Here is a 17,018-nt window from a genome sequence, read left to right on the forward strand (position 1 = left end):
CAGCTTTCCCACAAAACCCATCCCGACACACAACCACACGTGACCTCCTTTTCCTTTGTGCCACTTCTCACTGTATTTCCTAAGTACTTGGACACTTGTCTCTTTCCCTCTCCTGAAGAGCAGGCTCCTAGAACGAAGGAATTTGATCCTGTGCCTCTGTTTTACCGCCTCCCCGAGCACCGAGCACTGTGCTTTGGAAAGAGAAGGTGTTCAGTCAATATTTACTGAACTGATTATCCCGTGTGCATGTGGAAGGCCTTTTTTAAGTGAGCCCCAGACCCATGAGGGTCGGTTAATCATCTGGGGTCCCCCTTGGCTTCAATTCTTGGAGCTTCTGTGATGCAGGGACTAGAAAAGGAAGCTTATCTCTGCTTAGTAGGAGTTCCTGAGCTGCCGGGCGGGCGGGGTATTGAAACAGTCACAAAAGCAAAGACTAAGCCTTCCCCCTGCAGACGTGGACGAGTGCCTGGAGAACAACGGCGGCTGCCAGCATACCTGTGTCAACGTCATGGGGAGCTACAAGTGCCACTGCAAGGCGGGGTTTTTCCTGAGTGACAATCAGCACACGTGCATCCACCGCTCAGAAGGTACTTTTGCTCTGCCGTGGGTGGGCATGGGGGCGGGGAGGAAGCTCACATCTGAGGGTCCCCCACCCTCAGTGACTATAGAAGGGAAGTATGGGCTATAGAAAGTAGCCCAGTCTCTGCTAGTGGGGGACTGTGGGCGAGTTGATTTAGCTGCACCGTCCTCACCTGGCTCACCTGGCAAAACCAGTGGCTGAGCTCTGAGGTCTCTTCAAACTCTCTCATTCTCTGATTCTAATCTTTCCATTAAGTACGTTTCCAACAGGACTAGATATCTCAGGGGAAGTGGACAGTCTGCCAAGTTTTCCAAAATTGTGCTGCAAGCCACAGCACCACACCGAGCCTGCTCCTTGCTTGGCTCGGGTGGGAAGGGCTGGAGCCCCCTGTGGAGACTCCCAGAGCCCTGCTCTGTCATCAGCCCAGCTAGAGCGGGCCTCCCCATGCTTTCTTTGCCTTTCTGAACTCTTAAGCCTCTGAGGCTCCAGCGGGCAGGGGCCCCTCCCTAGGCTGGGGCTCTCTCTACATCACCACTTACCATTCCTCCCTCAATTTGCAGAAAACTCTTCTCTTTTGATGGCCTTCTTTTTCTTCTCTCTGCTTTGAGTTTGTACCTTTTTTGGTTCCTCTGTTAGTTCAGTGGATGCTCAGGATGGGGGTGCTCATGTGGCCAATCACCACTTTTCACTGAACGAGGTGCTTTTAATTCTTCTTGCTCTTTTGTAAGCCAAATAATCACATTTTGGTGGCTGCATTTCTGCTCCCAGGGTTGCCTGTGCCTGTTTTTAAGTGAAGTGCCCTAAATATTAAGACTATTAACTCCTTTTGGTATGTGCTACTTACCCATTTTCATAACTTAAGAACGAGGCCATTTTAAGTTCTTCTATTATTTAATCACAGATTTATGGGTTTGTTATTTTAATTGTGGTTACAGTGCCTTTTCAAGGGTTTCTTTGTGGAAGACGATTTTTTGTCTCATTCCCGAGGAATGATGGCTCCTTCCCTGTACCTGACTAGAAAGCCCGTTTGGGCACTGAGAACCGTCAGAGAAAACCCGGGGGCGGAGGGCTCCATGGCTCCCACCGCCCGGGCCTGCTGACGGCCAGGCCTGCTGACGGCAGCGTTTGAGCTGCGCGTTCACACTCTGGCTCCGACCAAGCAGGTCCCTGTCTCCCTGTTAGAGGAGCCGCTGGGTTTCCTTTTCCTGCCGGTCTGTCCGGACTCTGGGGTGAGTTCTGCCTCTCCCCCGCAGCGGAATGAAGAGGCCAGCGGCACGAGTGGTCTGATCTCAGGGCATCTCCCCTTCGGTTCCGAGAAGCTGCTTCCTGAGAAGTCACTCTGGCTTTCTTTTCTGGCGGCAGGCAGGGACGCGGGTTGGGGGTGGGGTGGCCTGTAGGTCAAGCCATTGCTTGAACACCCCCAGTGTGCGTCCTGCCCACTCACAAAGCCATACTCATCCCCTAACCTTGCACTTCCAGAGCGGTGGCCCCCTTTCCCCCTCCAGCAAACCCCCTAGACCGATTAAAGATACAGGCTCCTCGTAACAGAAGTAAATACAAAAGCAGTTCCCTTCCACAATCTGCGTTTTCTAATTTTCTACAATTCAGACATTCTTGGAACCCCCAAAGAGTATTTAAAATGAACGTATTTGTCTGGAGCTAAAACCAAACTCCAAGAATTTGCATCGTGGTCTGGAAGCGCTCCCTGTGCTTCTCCGTTGGGCTTCGACCTGACGGCCTGGCAAACGCACGTCACGTCGGAGAGAGCCAGTGGGTCTCCGCGCTCCGGGCCGAGGCCCCGCCCAGCAGGCTTCACCTCTTCCAGTAGAACAGCCCTGAACCCCAAGCTCCTTTCGGGTTCCCCCTGCCATGCATATTAAACCCTTAGAAACTGTATTAAAATAGACTTTAAAACCTACAGTTGATACTCCAAAAAATGGTTAAAAGAAGGTAACACTGCATGCTAGTGTTTTCTAGTGTAACTGTTGTTTTTAATAATCGTTTGCTAACTGTTCTTCAACGCAGGGGATCCTAATAGCTGATTCGAAGGGACAGCTCCAGCCATTGATTTCTTTTTTTTTTTTAATTTCGAGAGACCCCAAAGCTCTGACAGAGAGAGCGTGTGTTTTCACCCATGTAATGGGGGTAGGCTGGAGAGAGACATCGGCCCGCCTTTGTCCCTATTCACTGGCGCTCAGGCTCTCAAAGTGAGCATTCCTCTTTTGTTTTGTCTGTGCTGAGAATATTTTTAGGTGTTTGTCCTGCTGCCCTTTCAGAGCAGTGGGGAAGGCGTCAGGGTCGTGAGGAAGGGGCTGTGCCCCCAGCAGGGCCTGTCCCACGCTTTTGTGCGAAGCTTCTAGCCCTGTTGGCAAGCCATATTTTTATCTGGTTTCTAGAAGTATTTTTTCATTGAGACCCCGAGCCTGGGGACCACGCAAATGGGCATTTCTCAATGTTTTTGAGCTGTTTTCCTCCTGGTGGACTAACATCCCTGAATGCCATGGCCAGGCTGGTTCCCTGGGGGTTGGTGGGGGAGGGTAGCCAGGACCAAGGCCAGTGGGCCTCCCAGTTTGGACCAGATCCATCTGCCCCCTTCCCCCACCAGCAGTGGCCTTGTTTGAGCCAGGGTACCTTGAAAGGCTTCATGTCACCTCTTGAAACACCCTCAGCATCTCCAGAGCCACTTGAACCTCCATTGTCTCCTGGTAAGTTTGGGTCTAGCTCTGATAGGACATGCGGGGCAATTTTTTGTCTATCTCCATAGCATCTGGCACATGGTTGATGCAAAATAGTTCTAGTGTAAACGAATTGCTCTGAGGCACTAAAGGTCACTTGGCAAAAGTCTTAACAGAACTTGTAAAGAGTGAAAAAGAAGAAAAAGAAGCAGCCGACCTGGGTGGGGAGGGCACTTTGCAGGTGTTACTGCCCCCTTTTCTCAGGCACTGGCACACGTGCCCCTAGGTGCTCCTGGCACTTGTTAATTTTTTCTTAATTTGTTTTTTGTGCTCTCCCAAGGACATTTGTTTTTCATTGCTTTTAGAGAGAAAGGGAGGGAGGGAGAGAGAATCATTGATGTAAGAGAAACATCAATCAGTTGCCTCTTGTACGTGCCCCAACCATGGATTGAACCCGCAACCAGCTTATGTGCCCTGACCAGGAATCAAACCCACGACCTTTTGGCCTACCAGATGATGCTCCAACCAACTGAACCTCACCAGCCAGGGCCCGGTGCCTGTTATTTCAAATGCTCTGCTGACCTAAGGACAAATGTAGTGTTCACTGTGCCTTCCCAGGAGGACAGGACAGGATGCCAGAAGCACCTCCTGTGCTGTCTCGGCACCAGGAGAAAATAACGTCTTCAGAAATCACTAGTCAGAGCAAAGAGCGGTTTCCACTGATCCAGTGCAAGCCTCTATCTGTATTAATTGGCAGCAGCCCCTGGCATGGGTGAACGAGTCCCAGCACCTTCCAGAAGATTGAGGGCCAGGGTTCAAACAGCTCGTAACTGTCAGATAGGAACCAGGATAGTTTTAGGAGAGTATGGATGTATTAACTGTCGTGCTATCTGTTGACATGGGAATGACGTCTGTTTGTATGAAAACAATTTTCCCAGTTCAGTATAGACCAATGGGTCCGTGGTGGAACGGCAGAGAGGAGACTTTGACCTTCTCAGAGCCAAGTAGCTAAGGTTTCGGGGCACATCACAGAACAGTGTGGGACCCTAGAGAAGCTGAATGAAAACACTGGTACTTAGGCTTAAATGGTGTCACTTCCAATGTGAGAAAGTGTCTTGTTAGTAGGGAGCCAATGAGAACAAAATCCCTACTTTCAAAGGTGTCTTAGGGTTGCATGGCACAAGCTCGAAGAAGCATCGCATTAGTAAAACACTGCAGACTGAGCCGATGTTTTGAGAATACTCTTGGGTGTGGTGATAGTTCCTTGGGAGAGCGGGCAGGTGGCAGAGTCTCAGTGGGTTTTGAGATGAGGCACCATGCTGGCGAACTGCACGGGCGTATGCTTTGCTACGGCCCCGTCATTTCTGTGTGTGTTGAACCATAGAGGAAAATAACCACCTCTCCCCCTTCCCACCACCGTCACCACAAGATTGAGCCTAATGAAACTCCTAGTGCGCCTGAAGGATCACACAGCAGCCAAAGCAAACCACATGCAGGAGGTCTCCTTCTGCTCCTTGCTGTCACGTTGTTGTTGTATGACACTGTCAGTGGCTTGAGACCCAAGCTTGCTGAGAGAATAGCCCAGGGACTGACCAGGGTGGTTGCAAAGGAGAGGTCCCTGGGCAGGCAACCATGGTGGTGGTGCCGAAATACAGTAGTCACACTCACCACCCAAATGTGGATTTGGTGGGGGGAGAGAGGAGAGTGCCGATTTTCTGAAGATCATCTGCAAGAGTATGTGAAAGCATTGGGACCTCTCCTCAGCCCACCTGCAGGCTCTCTCAGGGGTACTCTTCTCTCCTCTTTACATTCTTGATCAGCTTCCGTAACCAGTTCCCTGGGTCAGCAGGCTCTGATTCCATGCTCAGAGAGCTCTTGATGGGAACTCTTTTTTCAGTTTATCGGTGGGGGCTCCTGCTTTTTTTTTTGAGAATTGAGACATATTATCTTTTGTGTGACATGAATTTTTCATGTCTCTGCCCTGATTTTAATGACATACTTTTTAAAACATGGGGCTGCTGGAGACTCGAGCAGGCAGGCAAGTCTGAGGCTCACACCTGGTCACATGCTGCTCTGTTTTGCAGAGGGTCTGAGCTGCATGAATAAGAATCACGGCTGTAGTCACATCTGCAAGGAGGCTCCGAGGGGCAGTGTCGCTTGCGAGTGCAGGCCTGGTTTCGAGCTGGCCAAGAACCAGAGAGACTGCATCTGTAAGTATAGACAGGTGCACACCCGTGCTGGGAACCAGCCTGCCCCACAGGTTGTGGGTGTCAGCAGCCCAGCGTCAGAACTGCCACCTCCTGGCACAGCAGCAGCAGCAGGGAAGGCAGCTGGTATGTGACAATGACCTCCACTGAGCACTCAGTTCACTGCACAAGGGTAGTCTCCCAAAGGGAAGGGAATTTTTTTTTAAGTAAGCAATCAGAAGGAAATGAAATTCAAGAGGAAGGAGTGTGAGGTTGGGGGCTGGGTATCCCCATTCCCACAGAACTGAATCAAATTTCCTCATCGGGCAATCCCAGCTCTTTGCTACCTGGTTCCTGCTTCTTTTATAAGCCTTGCCCACCTTCCCCCCCACCCCCCAAACACCAAGTCTTTGCCTTTCAGAAAACAGCCCATGTTCTTTTATGCCCACAAGCCTTTTCCAAGTACTCCTTTCCTGGCTTGGTGAATTCTCACTCAACTTTCAATATCCTGCGTGACTTCTACAAATGATAAGGGTAATGTCTACCTTTGGGGAAGCATTAATTATTTGCAAAGTCTTGTCAGAAGATGTACCTTGTCCTATTTAATTCGTATAATCACCACCCTAAGAGCAAAGTATTATTAGGCTCACTTTTAGCAGAACATTGTGGAGAAGCTAAAGCAACAAGGTCACTCAGGGATTAAGTGAACAAATTAGGGTCCAAGCGTGGGTCTGCCTGACATGAGGGCGTGCGCTTGTAGCCACTGTACCATCCTACCTCAGAATCCTCCTCCACGGCCCCAGCTTGGCTGGCCCCCTGTTGGTCTTTTGGCTCCCACAGCAGAGAGTCATTTCCAGCACCTGGCGCTCTGGGTCACACTGTGTGTTTACGTGCTTCTCCTCGACTAGGAGCCCTCCATGTCCGGGACCCTGTCTGTTTCCTCTCTCAGTCTCCTGGTGCCACAGGATGTGCTCAGTGCACACATTTAAGATGAATGGACCCACGAATGGTGTCCATGGTCCGGACACGGCTGCCCCACAACGAGGACACGCGCTAATGAAACACCAACGGACAGTAGGAAACAACCGGCCATTAAAGCTGTTCCTGAACCACGATTTGTGCCGGAGGAAACGCTGAGGGTTTCCCTTTAGGAACTCTTCCCAAAGCCGTGGGCCTTCTAGGAGACCCCTGCAGTTTGCTAGGGGTGGTAGTTTATAGTGAGTAGACCTTCGTGGTTAGGAGATGAAGAGACAGTTGTTTTTTAAGTCACTGCATTTCTTTTTATTTTTTAAATTGGGGTATAATCAACACAAAACATTATATTAGTTTCAGGTGTACAATATAGTGATTTGAGATGAGACAGTTCCGCAGGTAAGAGACTTCTTCCCGCTGTCTCCATCACAAAGCAGAGTGCAGCCTCGAAGCCTGCCAAACCAGGCTGGTGCCACGGGCACAGACCAGCTCTGACAGGCTTTCGGGGTCCCTAAAAGTGAGGCTGTCCCTGGGGGCGGCCAGTGGCTGGGCAGGGTGAGGACCACCTCTCCTGGCTCCAGGTATCTTCGAAGGAGCACACAGATCCTCCGAGACCTGTGCAGTGAGACTCAGCGTTTCCATTTTTTTCAGGGGCCAACAGAATACCTTGAAAGCTTATTTTAAAAAGTTTTAAATGTTTTTAAGATGTCACTGCTCAATAATATAATGTTTTTAAGATGTCACTGCTCAATAATATAATCATACTTGAAAGAGAACAAAGATTCAGAATTCCGTCACATAACCAGTTGTTTCACTTTTTTCATATTCTTATTTAGTTGTTCTTAGGCGTAACACAATTTTTACATAACTCTGATCACAGAAAAGTTTACCACAGATATGTATTTAGTTCTTTTAACTTAGAAGAATTACAGTGCCTATGTAAGAATCCAAGCAGCCCGAAGTGTGGAGAGAAAAATCTAACCTTCCTCCTGCCATTTGCTTTGCCGGAGGTAACCACTGTTTGGTGGTGAGCAGACAGTTTTGTAGTTGGCTTTTTATTTTTTTGGCTTGTCATCAATGCATTCGTACATAGTCTTTGTAATTACTGGTTAATATCGCATTAATTGTGTGCAAAGAATCACCATTTCCTCTGATTACCCACCTTCCTTCTAACGAATCCAGATGGAATCTGATGAGAGAATTCCTATATGCCTGTACAAATTAAATGTTGTCTGTTTGTCCCAGACTTGAGTGCAATTTCGTTTCCCAGAGCTCCAGTATAGCTGTATTAATATGCAAACTTCTCCTGATAGAGCGAAGCAGTAGTCCAAGTCTTTTGTTATGAGTTCATCTAAATAATGCGTATCTACACCCCCCACCTTCCCATCTCAGTCTTCTATATAATTTTGCTCAAATCTGCCATTTGGCGTTTCCACACTCTACATTGTGACTACCTGTTGACATGGAGAGACAGGGTCTGAGTCAAGGTCATCTTTCCCTTGCCCGGCGCCCAGCGCCCAGCGCACGCTAGGGGCTCAGATACTTGCTGAATGAAAATCAGAGTTCTGGCACAGACATAGCCCTGGGTGTGGAAATCTCAGTGCTTTATGCATTGATTCATTTTCCTCTCAGTGACTTGTAACCATGGGAACGGTGGGTGCCAGCACTCCTGTGAGGATACAGCTGAAGGTCCGGAGTGTAGCTGCCATCCCCAGTACAAGATGCACACAGATGGGAGGAGCTGCATCGGTGAGTGGAGGCCCTTGTACTGGGTGACAGTCTACCCCAGCCTGCCCAGTCCTAACCCTAGCTAACTCTACCCCTAACCCTGACCAACTATTAATAGCGTTTGGCACCAAATGCAGGTGTTTCCAGTGCACTTGTCCCCACATGGTTCCATGCTGCTTCACATGTGGCAGTGGGGGTGGTTTAGGGAATGGGGTCCCTTTCTCCATGTGTGACCTTGGAAAGCCCTTTCACCTCTCCTGGCCTAGGCTTCTCCTGAAGCTAGTGTTTGGGAGACTGGACAATACATCCTGAGGGGCTTGGGTGACATGAAGTTAAATCTAGTGGTTTGTGATGACGCAGTGGCCTCTCTGTCAGCAGGAGCCAGGGTTGCATATTCCTGGTGGGATGCCTGCCCCATCTGTCATGGCGTGTCCTTTGTTAACTCCATTTTATAAGATTCTTTCCATCCTGGACTAAGGGTATTGGCGTGAATCTGGAGCTTGCATTCCCCAGCATCTCTTTGGTCAGCACCATGTGCTTCAAACATCTTTTCCATACTCAATGTTTACTAAGGCTCTGCACGCATTTTGCATGCCGCGTCTCCCACAGAGCCTCATTGCCGCACATTTTTATTGAGTGAGCAGTCACATATCTTGCATTGCTCTCATGTCTGGGGTTTCAGCAGAAGTGGTTGTGCAGGGGATGAATAGTCTGACTCATTCAGTCTGAGAACTGTGCTCTTTTGTGTTTCTTGCAGAGCGAGAGGACACCGCCCTGGAGGTGACAGAGAGCAATGCCACGTCGGTGGCAGATGGGGACAAACGGGTGAAACGGCGGCTGCTCATGGGTAGGCACCTCGCCCACTCTCCCCTGGCCACTGTCATTGTCTGTTTCCTTCCCCAGCTACATCAGGCCTGAGCCTGGGACCCAGGTGCCCTCAGGCCAGCTGGACGAGGGTCAGCAGCTCCTGTCAAGCCAGGGTGTGTCTGATCGTCACCTACTGCTGTTGCTTAACCATCACCCGAGCCCCTGTGTTATGGGAAGGGCACTGGCCCTGCCAGCAGAATAGATGGGTTAATGTCCTCCTGTGCCCCCAGCTAGCTATGGCACCCAGTAAACTGCCTCGAGCCTCCATTTCCTAGACTTTCTTTAAAATACATGTAATAAGCTCTGGTCAGTGAGGCTCAGTTGGAGCATAGTCCTGTAAACCAAAATGTCACTGGCTCAGTTCCTGGTCAAGGCACATACCTAGGTTGCAGGTTCATCCCCCCATCAGCGCACATGAGAGGCAACCAATCGATGTTTCTCTCCCACTTTGATGTTTCTCTCCCTCCCTTCCTTCTCTTGAAAATTAATAAGCATGTCCTCAGGTGAAGATAAAAAATAAAATAAAATAGATATAATAAGATCTACCTCTTAGGGTTGTCAGGAAGCTCAGTTAAGATACTACTATGCGCAAGTGCCCAGGGTCCAACGCCTGGGACTTAGTGGGTGGTCAGGAGCATTCAGTTCCCTTCCTTCTCAGTAACTGTGATCAGAGAGGCACTTTGGGCAGCCCCTAGCTTAGTGAACTGATGGGTCTGTTATTTTTGTCTGCTGAGTCTCCTCTTTCTGCCTTCAGCCCATGTTAATGTTGGGAGAGATGAATGGAGGAGAGTGGCACTTGGCTGTGGGGTGTGAGAGGGTCTGCCAGCGGGTCCTCCAGTGGAGCTGGAGATGACAGCAGAAGTAGAGGCCGCGGCTGTGGGCATGGGAATCAGACAGACCCTCTGACCCATTTTTATTCTGGAGGAAGCTTGGCTTGACTTAAACAAAACCTATCTTTTGATAGTTTCTGGATTTAGCAGTCAGGTAAGATACCGAGCGGCCGTTGGTCACCAGGCAGGGTAACATTTCTGAGCTCTTTGCTGCCCTATTGACACTATTGTTTTTGATTGCCTTAAATCAAAATAGTACATATGAATAATATAAAAACTTTAAGAACTTAATTACTACCATGAAGCTGGTAATGAAATGCATCATTTCCTTGTCTCCTAACTTACCATTCCTTCACCCCATTTGCCCGAGGCAACAATTTTTAATTTTTCTAGTTGTTTCTTCTCCTGACTCCCCTTCCCCATGTTTCTGAAAAGTGAAGTCTATGCAGTTATTTCTCTTTTTCCCTCTTTTATTGAGATAGTATACCATTATTTCTTGATGTGTCAGTTTTAGAAATTAGCTTTTGACTTCCTACTACAGAACACTAAGTCAAGTTCTCTTCTGCTCCCTCCCCATCTCTCTCCCTCCATACCCTAAACATGGTTTTATCATGATTTAAACTCTATTACATGCTTACATAATCGTGACTGTGCATATCTAAATATGATTTACCTGTGAGTCCCGTAATGCCCTGTGATTATATTTCCTTCATTTGCTTAGTTTTCTAAGCACCTCTTACCAGTTCTTTTGCAAATTCCTAGCAGAGCTCTAGAACCCTTTTCAACATGCTCAAAAATAGCAGTTAACTTATCAACTCCGTTTTCTTCTTAAGAAGTCTTGTCTGAGGTTCCCACTTGCTCTGGTGAGGCCTGTCTCTGGGCCACTGTACATGGCTCACCAGGCTTTCCCTTTAGCCCTAGGCTGAAATTCCCTTCACTTCACAGATCCCATGTCTTCTCCTTTGTTAGTTCGCATGGGTAAATATAGATCTTTATAAAAAACATTGCGTGCCTGAAAATGCCTTTTATTCTACTCTCATCTTTTATTGAGAATTTGGCTCAAGGAGGACTTCTGGTCAAGATGGCAGCACAGGTAAACACAACTTGCCTTTTTGCACAACCGCATCAAAATTACAACTAAAATATAGAAAAACCCTCATTCAGAACCATCAGAAATTGAGCTGAATGGAAGTCTGACAACTATGGAATAAAGAAACCACATTTGTTCAGACTGATAGGAGGAGCAGAGATGCAGAATGGGCTGGTCCCACATCCAAGCATGGTGAATAAAAAAGTTCAGGAGGGATATCTTTGAAGCGAAGAGTCCCAGCCCAGGGTTCCAGTGCCAGGAAAATAAGTTTCCATAACTTCTGGTTGCAAAAATCAGTTAGGATTGAGTTGGTAGAAGAAACTCCTGGAGACCCAAGCAGTCCCCCTGAAAGAACCCACATACAGACTTACTCAGATTCACTCCCTCTGAGCTCCTGTACTGGGGTAGTGGCTTGAAAGGCACCAGTGGCATATTGGGAGGAACTGAAGTGACTGGCATCGAGGCAGGAGCTGGAAGACAGTTTCCTCTCAGACAAAATGGCAGACAAAGGCCATTGTCCAATTTCTGAGCTCTCCTGCCACAGAGCCAAAGAGCTTGCAGGTGGGTGTCACATACGAGACTCCATCAACCTAGCTAACACTGTTTGCCCCGACCCTGGAGATCCCCTGAGACTCCATCCCACTCAACTTACAGTCCCACCCAAACTGTTAACTGTGACTTTTCCACGTGAATGCCTGGTTTTGGCTCATGCTTCACAACTTCCTAAATACTATCAAACAAGAAACAGCTGGTCTCAGTGGTTTTCAGCCCCTGTACCTCTTGCTAAGTGGCCCCAGGCCTGGCATTAGCATGAGCTGGCCCTAATTCACAGCTTGGCTTTTCCTGGGAATCTCCAAGTACAGCACAAGTAAGCAGCCATCTCAGAATGATTTATAGCTCATGAAGGGTGGCCTCAGCCAGAACACAGGTTGGGGCTGACCTTGGTCTGTATCAGAGCCTGCCCACCCAGTGGACAGCTACAGACCTTGTTGAAGCACCAGCACCCTGCCCTTGCATGGCTGATCCTCCATGGAGGGCAGAGGTTGGTGATCAGTGGTCACAGCCATTCCTTGCAGCTGACTGGCCTGGGTAAATCCCTCCCACTGATCTGCCAACAGCAACCAAGGCTCAACTACAAGAGGAGGGTGTACTCAGCCTACGTGGAAGATGCACCTTGAATACCCAGGTTCAATGATAGGAGAGGCTGTGCCACTGGACCATACAGGGCACCTACTACGTTAGGCCATGTTACCAAGACACAGAGTCAAAGTAGCTCTAATACATAGAAACAAACACAGGGAGGCTGCCAAAATGAGGAGACAAAGAAGCATGGCCCAAATGAAAGGACAGATCAAAATGGCAGACAAAGTACTAACCAAAATGGACATAAGCAATCTATCAGATGTAGAATTCAAAACACTGGTTATAAGGATGCTCAAGAAACTTAGTGAGGACCTCAGTAGCATAAAAAAGATCTAGTCAGAAATGAAGAATACATTAATTGAAATAAAGAACTATTTACAGGGAAAAAACAGTAGAGTGGATGAAGCCAAGAATCAATGATTTGGAATGTAAGGAAGCAAAAAACAAGCATTCAGAACGAGAAGAAGAAAAAATAATCCAAAAAAATGAGGATAACGTAAGCAGCCTCTGGGACAACTTCAAGTGATCTAACATTTGCATCATAGGGGTGCTAGAAGGAAAAGAGAAAGAGCAATAAATTGAAAATCTATTTGAATAAATAATGAAAGAAAACTTCCTTAATTTCATAAAGGAAATAGACATGCAAGTCCAGGAAGCACAGAGAGTCCCAAATGTGATGGATGCAAAGAGGCCCACTCTAAGACACATCATCATTAAAATGCCAAAGGTTAAAGATAAAGAGGGGATCTTAAAAGCAGCAAGAGAAAAGCAGTTAGTTACCTACAGAGGCGCTCCCAGGAGACTTCCAGCTGATTTCTCAAAAAAGTCTTTGCAGATTAGAAGGGATTGGCAAGAAAATTCAAAATCATGAAAAGCAGGAACCTATAGCCAAGATTGCTCTACCTGGCAAAGCTATCATTTAGAATTGGAGAGCTGATAAAGAGCTTCCTAGATGAGAAAAAAACTAAAGGAGTTCATCATCAGAAAACCATTATGATATGAAATGTTAAAGGGGCTTATTTAAGAAAAGAAAATCAAAACTATGAACAAATAAATGGCAATTAATATATTATCTATCAACAATTGAATCTAAAAAACAAACTAAGCAAAGAAGAAAAACAGAGACAGAATCATGGATACAGAGCACATTTTGATGGTTTCTAGGTGGGAGGGAGAAGGGAGAGAATGGGTGAAAAGGTGAGGAGATTAAGATGTACAAATAGGTAGTTACAGTATAGCCATGGGGATGTAGAGTTCAGTATAGGAAATGAAGTAGCCAGAGAACTTATATGCATGACCCATGGACATGAACAATGGTAGGGGGATTGCCTGAGGGAGTGGGCAGTGCGAGGTGGAGCGGGCAAAGGGGAAAAAATTGGGACAACTATAATATCATAATCAATAAAATATAATAAAAATAGAATTGGCTCAGTATAGAATTCAGAGTTAGAAATAATGTTCCATGACAATTTTGAGTAGTTTTCAAGCAATCAGTATTGTTTCAAGAAGTCTGAAGTCATTTTTATTCTTGATCCTTTATATGGAACCTATGAAAGCTTCTCTCAGATGTTTTTGGGGTCTTCTCCTTCCTGGGGATCTGAAATTTCACAATAACATCCTCACAGTGCGACTTCTCCTTCCTGTTATGTTGAGCACTCTGTTGGCCTTTTCAATATGGACATTCAAGACCCCTAGTTCCATTAATTTTTCTCATATTTTTTTCTTTAATAATTCTCTTGACTCCATTTTCTCTGTTCTTGCTCTCTAGAACTTCTATTAGCTGGCTGTCAAAACTCCTATATCGATTCTCTAATTTTCTTCTCTTTTCTCTTTGTTTTTTTGATATTTTTATTCTCTATTATTTTTATTATATTTTATTGATTATACCATTACAGTTGTTGTTCTATTCCCCTCCCTTCATTCTCCTCCACCTGCACACCCCTCCCCCACATTCCCCCCTTTAGTTTATGACCACGTGTCTCAAGTTCATTAGATTCTATATTTCCCCTACTATTCTTGCCCTCCCCTTATCTATTTTCTACCTACTATCTATGCTATTTTCTGTACCTTCTCCCCCCTTCTCCTCCTCCCACTCCCCTGTTGCTAACCCTCCATGTGTTCTTCATTTCTATGGTTCCGCTCCTGATCTAGCTGTCCTCTTGGTTTGCTTTTGTTTTAGGTGTGGTTGTTGATAACTGTGAGTTTGCTGTCCTTTCACTGTTCATATTTTTCATCTTCTTTTTCTTAGATAAGTCCCTTTAGCATTTCATATAATAAGGGCTTGGTGATGATGAACTCTTTGAACTTGATCTTATCTGAGAAGGACTTTATCTCTCCTTCCATTCTAAATGAAAATTTTGCTGGATAAAGCAATCTTGGATGTAGGTCTTTGGATTTCATGACTTGGAATACTTCTTTCCAGCCCCTTCTTGCCTGTAAGGTCTCTTTTGAGAAATCAGCTGACAGTCTGATGGGAACTCCTTTGTAGGTGACTGTCCCCTTATCTCTTGCTGCTTCTGGGATTCTCTCCTTCATTTTAATCTTGGGCAATGTAATTATGATGTGCCTTGGTGTGTTCCTTTTGGGGTCCAACTTCTTTGGGACTCTCTGAGCTTCCTGGATTTCCTGGAAGTCTATTTCCTTTGCCAGACTGGGGAAGTTCTCCTTTATCATTTGTTCAAATAGGTTTTCCACTCGTGGCTGTTTCTTTTCCCCTTCTGGTACCCCTATAATTCGGATGTTGGAATGTTCAAAGATGTCCTGGAGGTTCCTAAGCCTCTCCTCATTTTTTTTGAATTCTTGTTTCTTCATTCTTTTCTGGTTGGATGTTTTGTTCTTCCTTCTGGTCCACTCCATTGATTTGAGTCCCAGCTTCTTTTCCATCACTATTGGTTTCCTGTGCATTTCCCTTCATTTCAATTAGTTTAGCCTTCATATGTTCCTCTAATTTGTGACTATAATCAACCAGTTCTGTGAGCATCCTGATCACCAGTGTTTTGAACTGTGCATCTGAGAGGTTCGCTATTTCTTGGTCGCTTAGAGTTATCGGCTCTGGGGCTTTGAGTTCTTCTTGAGCCATATTTTGGACAGTTCGTGCCTGTTATGTATGAGGAGCAGAGCCCTAGGTGTTCACCCAGGCAGGGCAACTCAGTGGCTGGATTGTGATGCTGTATGTGGGGGCGGGGTCAAAGGAAATCAATGGCGGTCCCCTCTACCTCCTCCCAGCGCTGGGGCCGCACAGTCCGTCTTACTGCTCACTCTGCTGGTTTATCTGCGTGCGAATGTGTGACTGCGCTCAACCTGCCCCACACCCTCACCTGGTCCACGATGCTACTTCGGCTGCCTGCGTGCCTGCGTTGCCTGGATCGCCTGGGTCAGGGGATCCTTCCTGCCCGACCCTGCTCCGCTGCTGGCTCTGCCCCTCTTACCGGTCCCGGTTGAATGGTTTGTTGTTGTCGGACTTCCATATAGTCCAATTTTCTGTTCTTTGGCTGCATCTTTGTTTACCAAACCTTTGTTGTATTCAAACTTGGTTGTGGGAGAAGGCACAGTGTTTCCACCTACGCCTCCATCTTGGCGGAAGTCTTCTCTTTTCTCTTTGTATTTTTGTTTTACTTTATAGGAGATTTTTTTCTTTTCTTTGTTTTTTATCCCCAAATTTTTCTACAGAATTCTTTTAAAATTTCTGCTTTCAAGAATTTCTGAGAATTTTGCCTTGACTGGTGTGGCTTAGTTGTTTGGACATTGTCCCACAAAGTGAAAGGTTGCTGGTTCTGTTCCTGATTGGGGCACCTGCTTGGATTTTGGGTTCGGTACTCATTCAGGGCACATACAAGAAGCAACCAATCGATGTTTCTCTCTCACATTAGTGTTTCTCTCCCTCTCCTTCTCTCTCCCTTCTCCTCTCTCTAAAAATAAATAAATAATATCTTAAAGGAAAAAAGAAAAAACAGCCCTAGCTATTGTTGCTCAGTGGGTTGAGTGCCAGCCTGGGGACCAAAAGGTCACCGGTTCCATTCCCAGTCAGGCTACAAGCCTGGGTTGTGGGCCAGGTACCCAGTGGGGCCAGAGGGTGGCATGTGAGAAGTGAGAGGCAACTGATCAATGTTCCTCTCATACACTGATGTTTCTCTCCCTCTCTTCCCTGCTATCTAAACTCTTAAAACTAAAAGAAAAGACATTCCAAGAATTTTAGATTTATCTTTTGTTGTAGATACCTGTTTTTGTTTCATGGATATTTTTCTTATCCCTCTAAAGAAATTAATTACAAGATTTTTAAAAACTTCTCTCTTGTTTTCTGTATTATCTTTGCTTCCTCCAAGTTTACTGTTTGTTTGATTTGTTGTATTTATTTCCCATTACAGGCTTTCCTGAAATGTCTGGTGACTCTTGACTGACTTTTCATATTTAATAGTGAAATTCTGAAAAGCCAATTAAATATTCTGTCAGCTGGTAGGCCTTATACTTAGGTGTGTAGGCAATGACTAAGCCATTTCATTTGGAGAGCCTCAAATGCCAGTGTCTGTAGGTCTTTCACTTGGGCTGGTCAGTTTATCTGCAGAGGAATCTTTCAATCTCCTGCAGGGGGGTTATAGGCTTGACTGCCAGCCTTCTGGCAGATGAGTGGGCGGTAAGAATTTGTCATCTCTCTTTTCAAGGTAGAGACCAGAGGTGTCCAACCTGCAGCCCATGGACCACACACAGCTCAGGGTGGTTATGAGTGTGGCCCAACACAAAATCGTAAACTTAACTTAAAACATTATGAGGGCTTTTTTTGTGATTACATGTTGTAATGTATTTAATGAGTGGCCCAAGATAACTATTCTTCCAGTGTGGCACAGAGATGCCAAAAGGTTGGACACACCTGGTGTAGACTTTCATGGACATTACTGCCCTCCTCTGCTATTGCTTGTGCCCTCGAGTCCAGTTCTTTTCTGGCCCCACTTC

At 46.5% G+C, this 17,018-nt stretch overlaps 1 protein-coding gene across 4 annotated transcripts in view; it reads left to right on the plus strand.

Annotated features, from left to right (window-relative positions):
• The window catches only part of SCUBE2 (signal peptide, CUB domain and EGF like domain containing 2), a 72,087-nt gene that overhangs the window by 15,192 nt on the left and 39,877 nt on the right, over positions 1 to 17,018 (plus strand). For all 4 annotated transcript variants that reach the window (XM_037050109.1, XM_037050111.1, XM_037050110.1 and 1 more), the window contains exons 4-7: positions 453 to 587; positions 5,340 to 5,465; positions 8,046 to 8,162; positions 8,899 to 8,988. In XM_037050109.1, the coding sequence (XP_036906004.1) occupies positions 453 to 587; positions 5,340 to 5,465; positions 8,046 to 8,162; positions 8,899 to 8,988 (468 nt within the window). The remainder of the gene's footprint in view (positions 1 to 452; positions 588 to 5,339; positions 5,466 to 8,045; positions 8,163 to 8,898; positions 8,989 to 17,018) is intronic.

The sequence above is a fragment of the Sturnira hondurensis genome, unplaced genomic scaffold (assembly GCF_014824575.4).
Source record: "Sturnira hondurensis isolate 20B ecotype Veracruz unplaced genomic scaffold, ASM1482457v3 Scaffold0006505, whole genome shotgun sequence".
NCBI classification, from domain to species: domain Eukaryota; kingdom Metazoa; phylum Chordata; class Mammalia; order Chiroptera; family Phyllostomidae; genus Sturnira; species Sturnira hondurensis.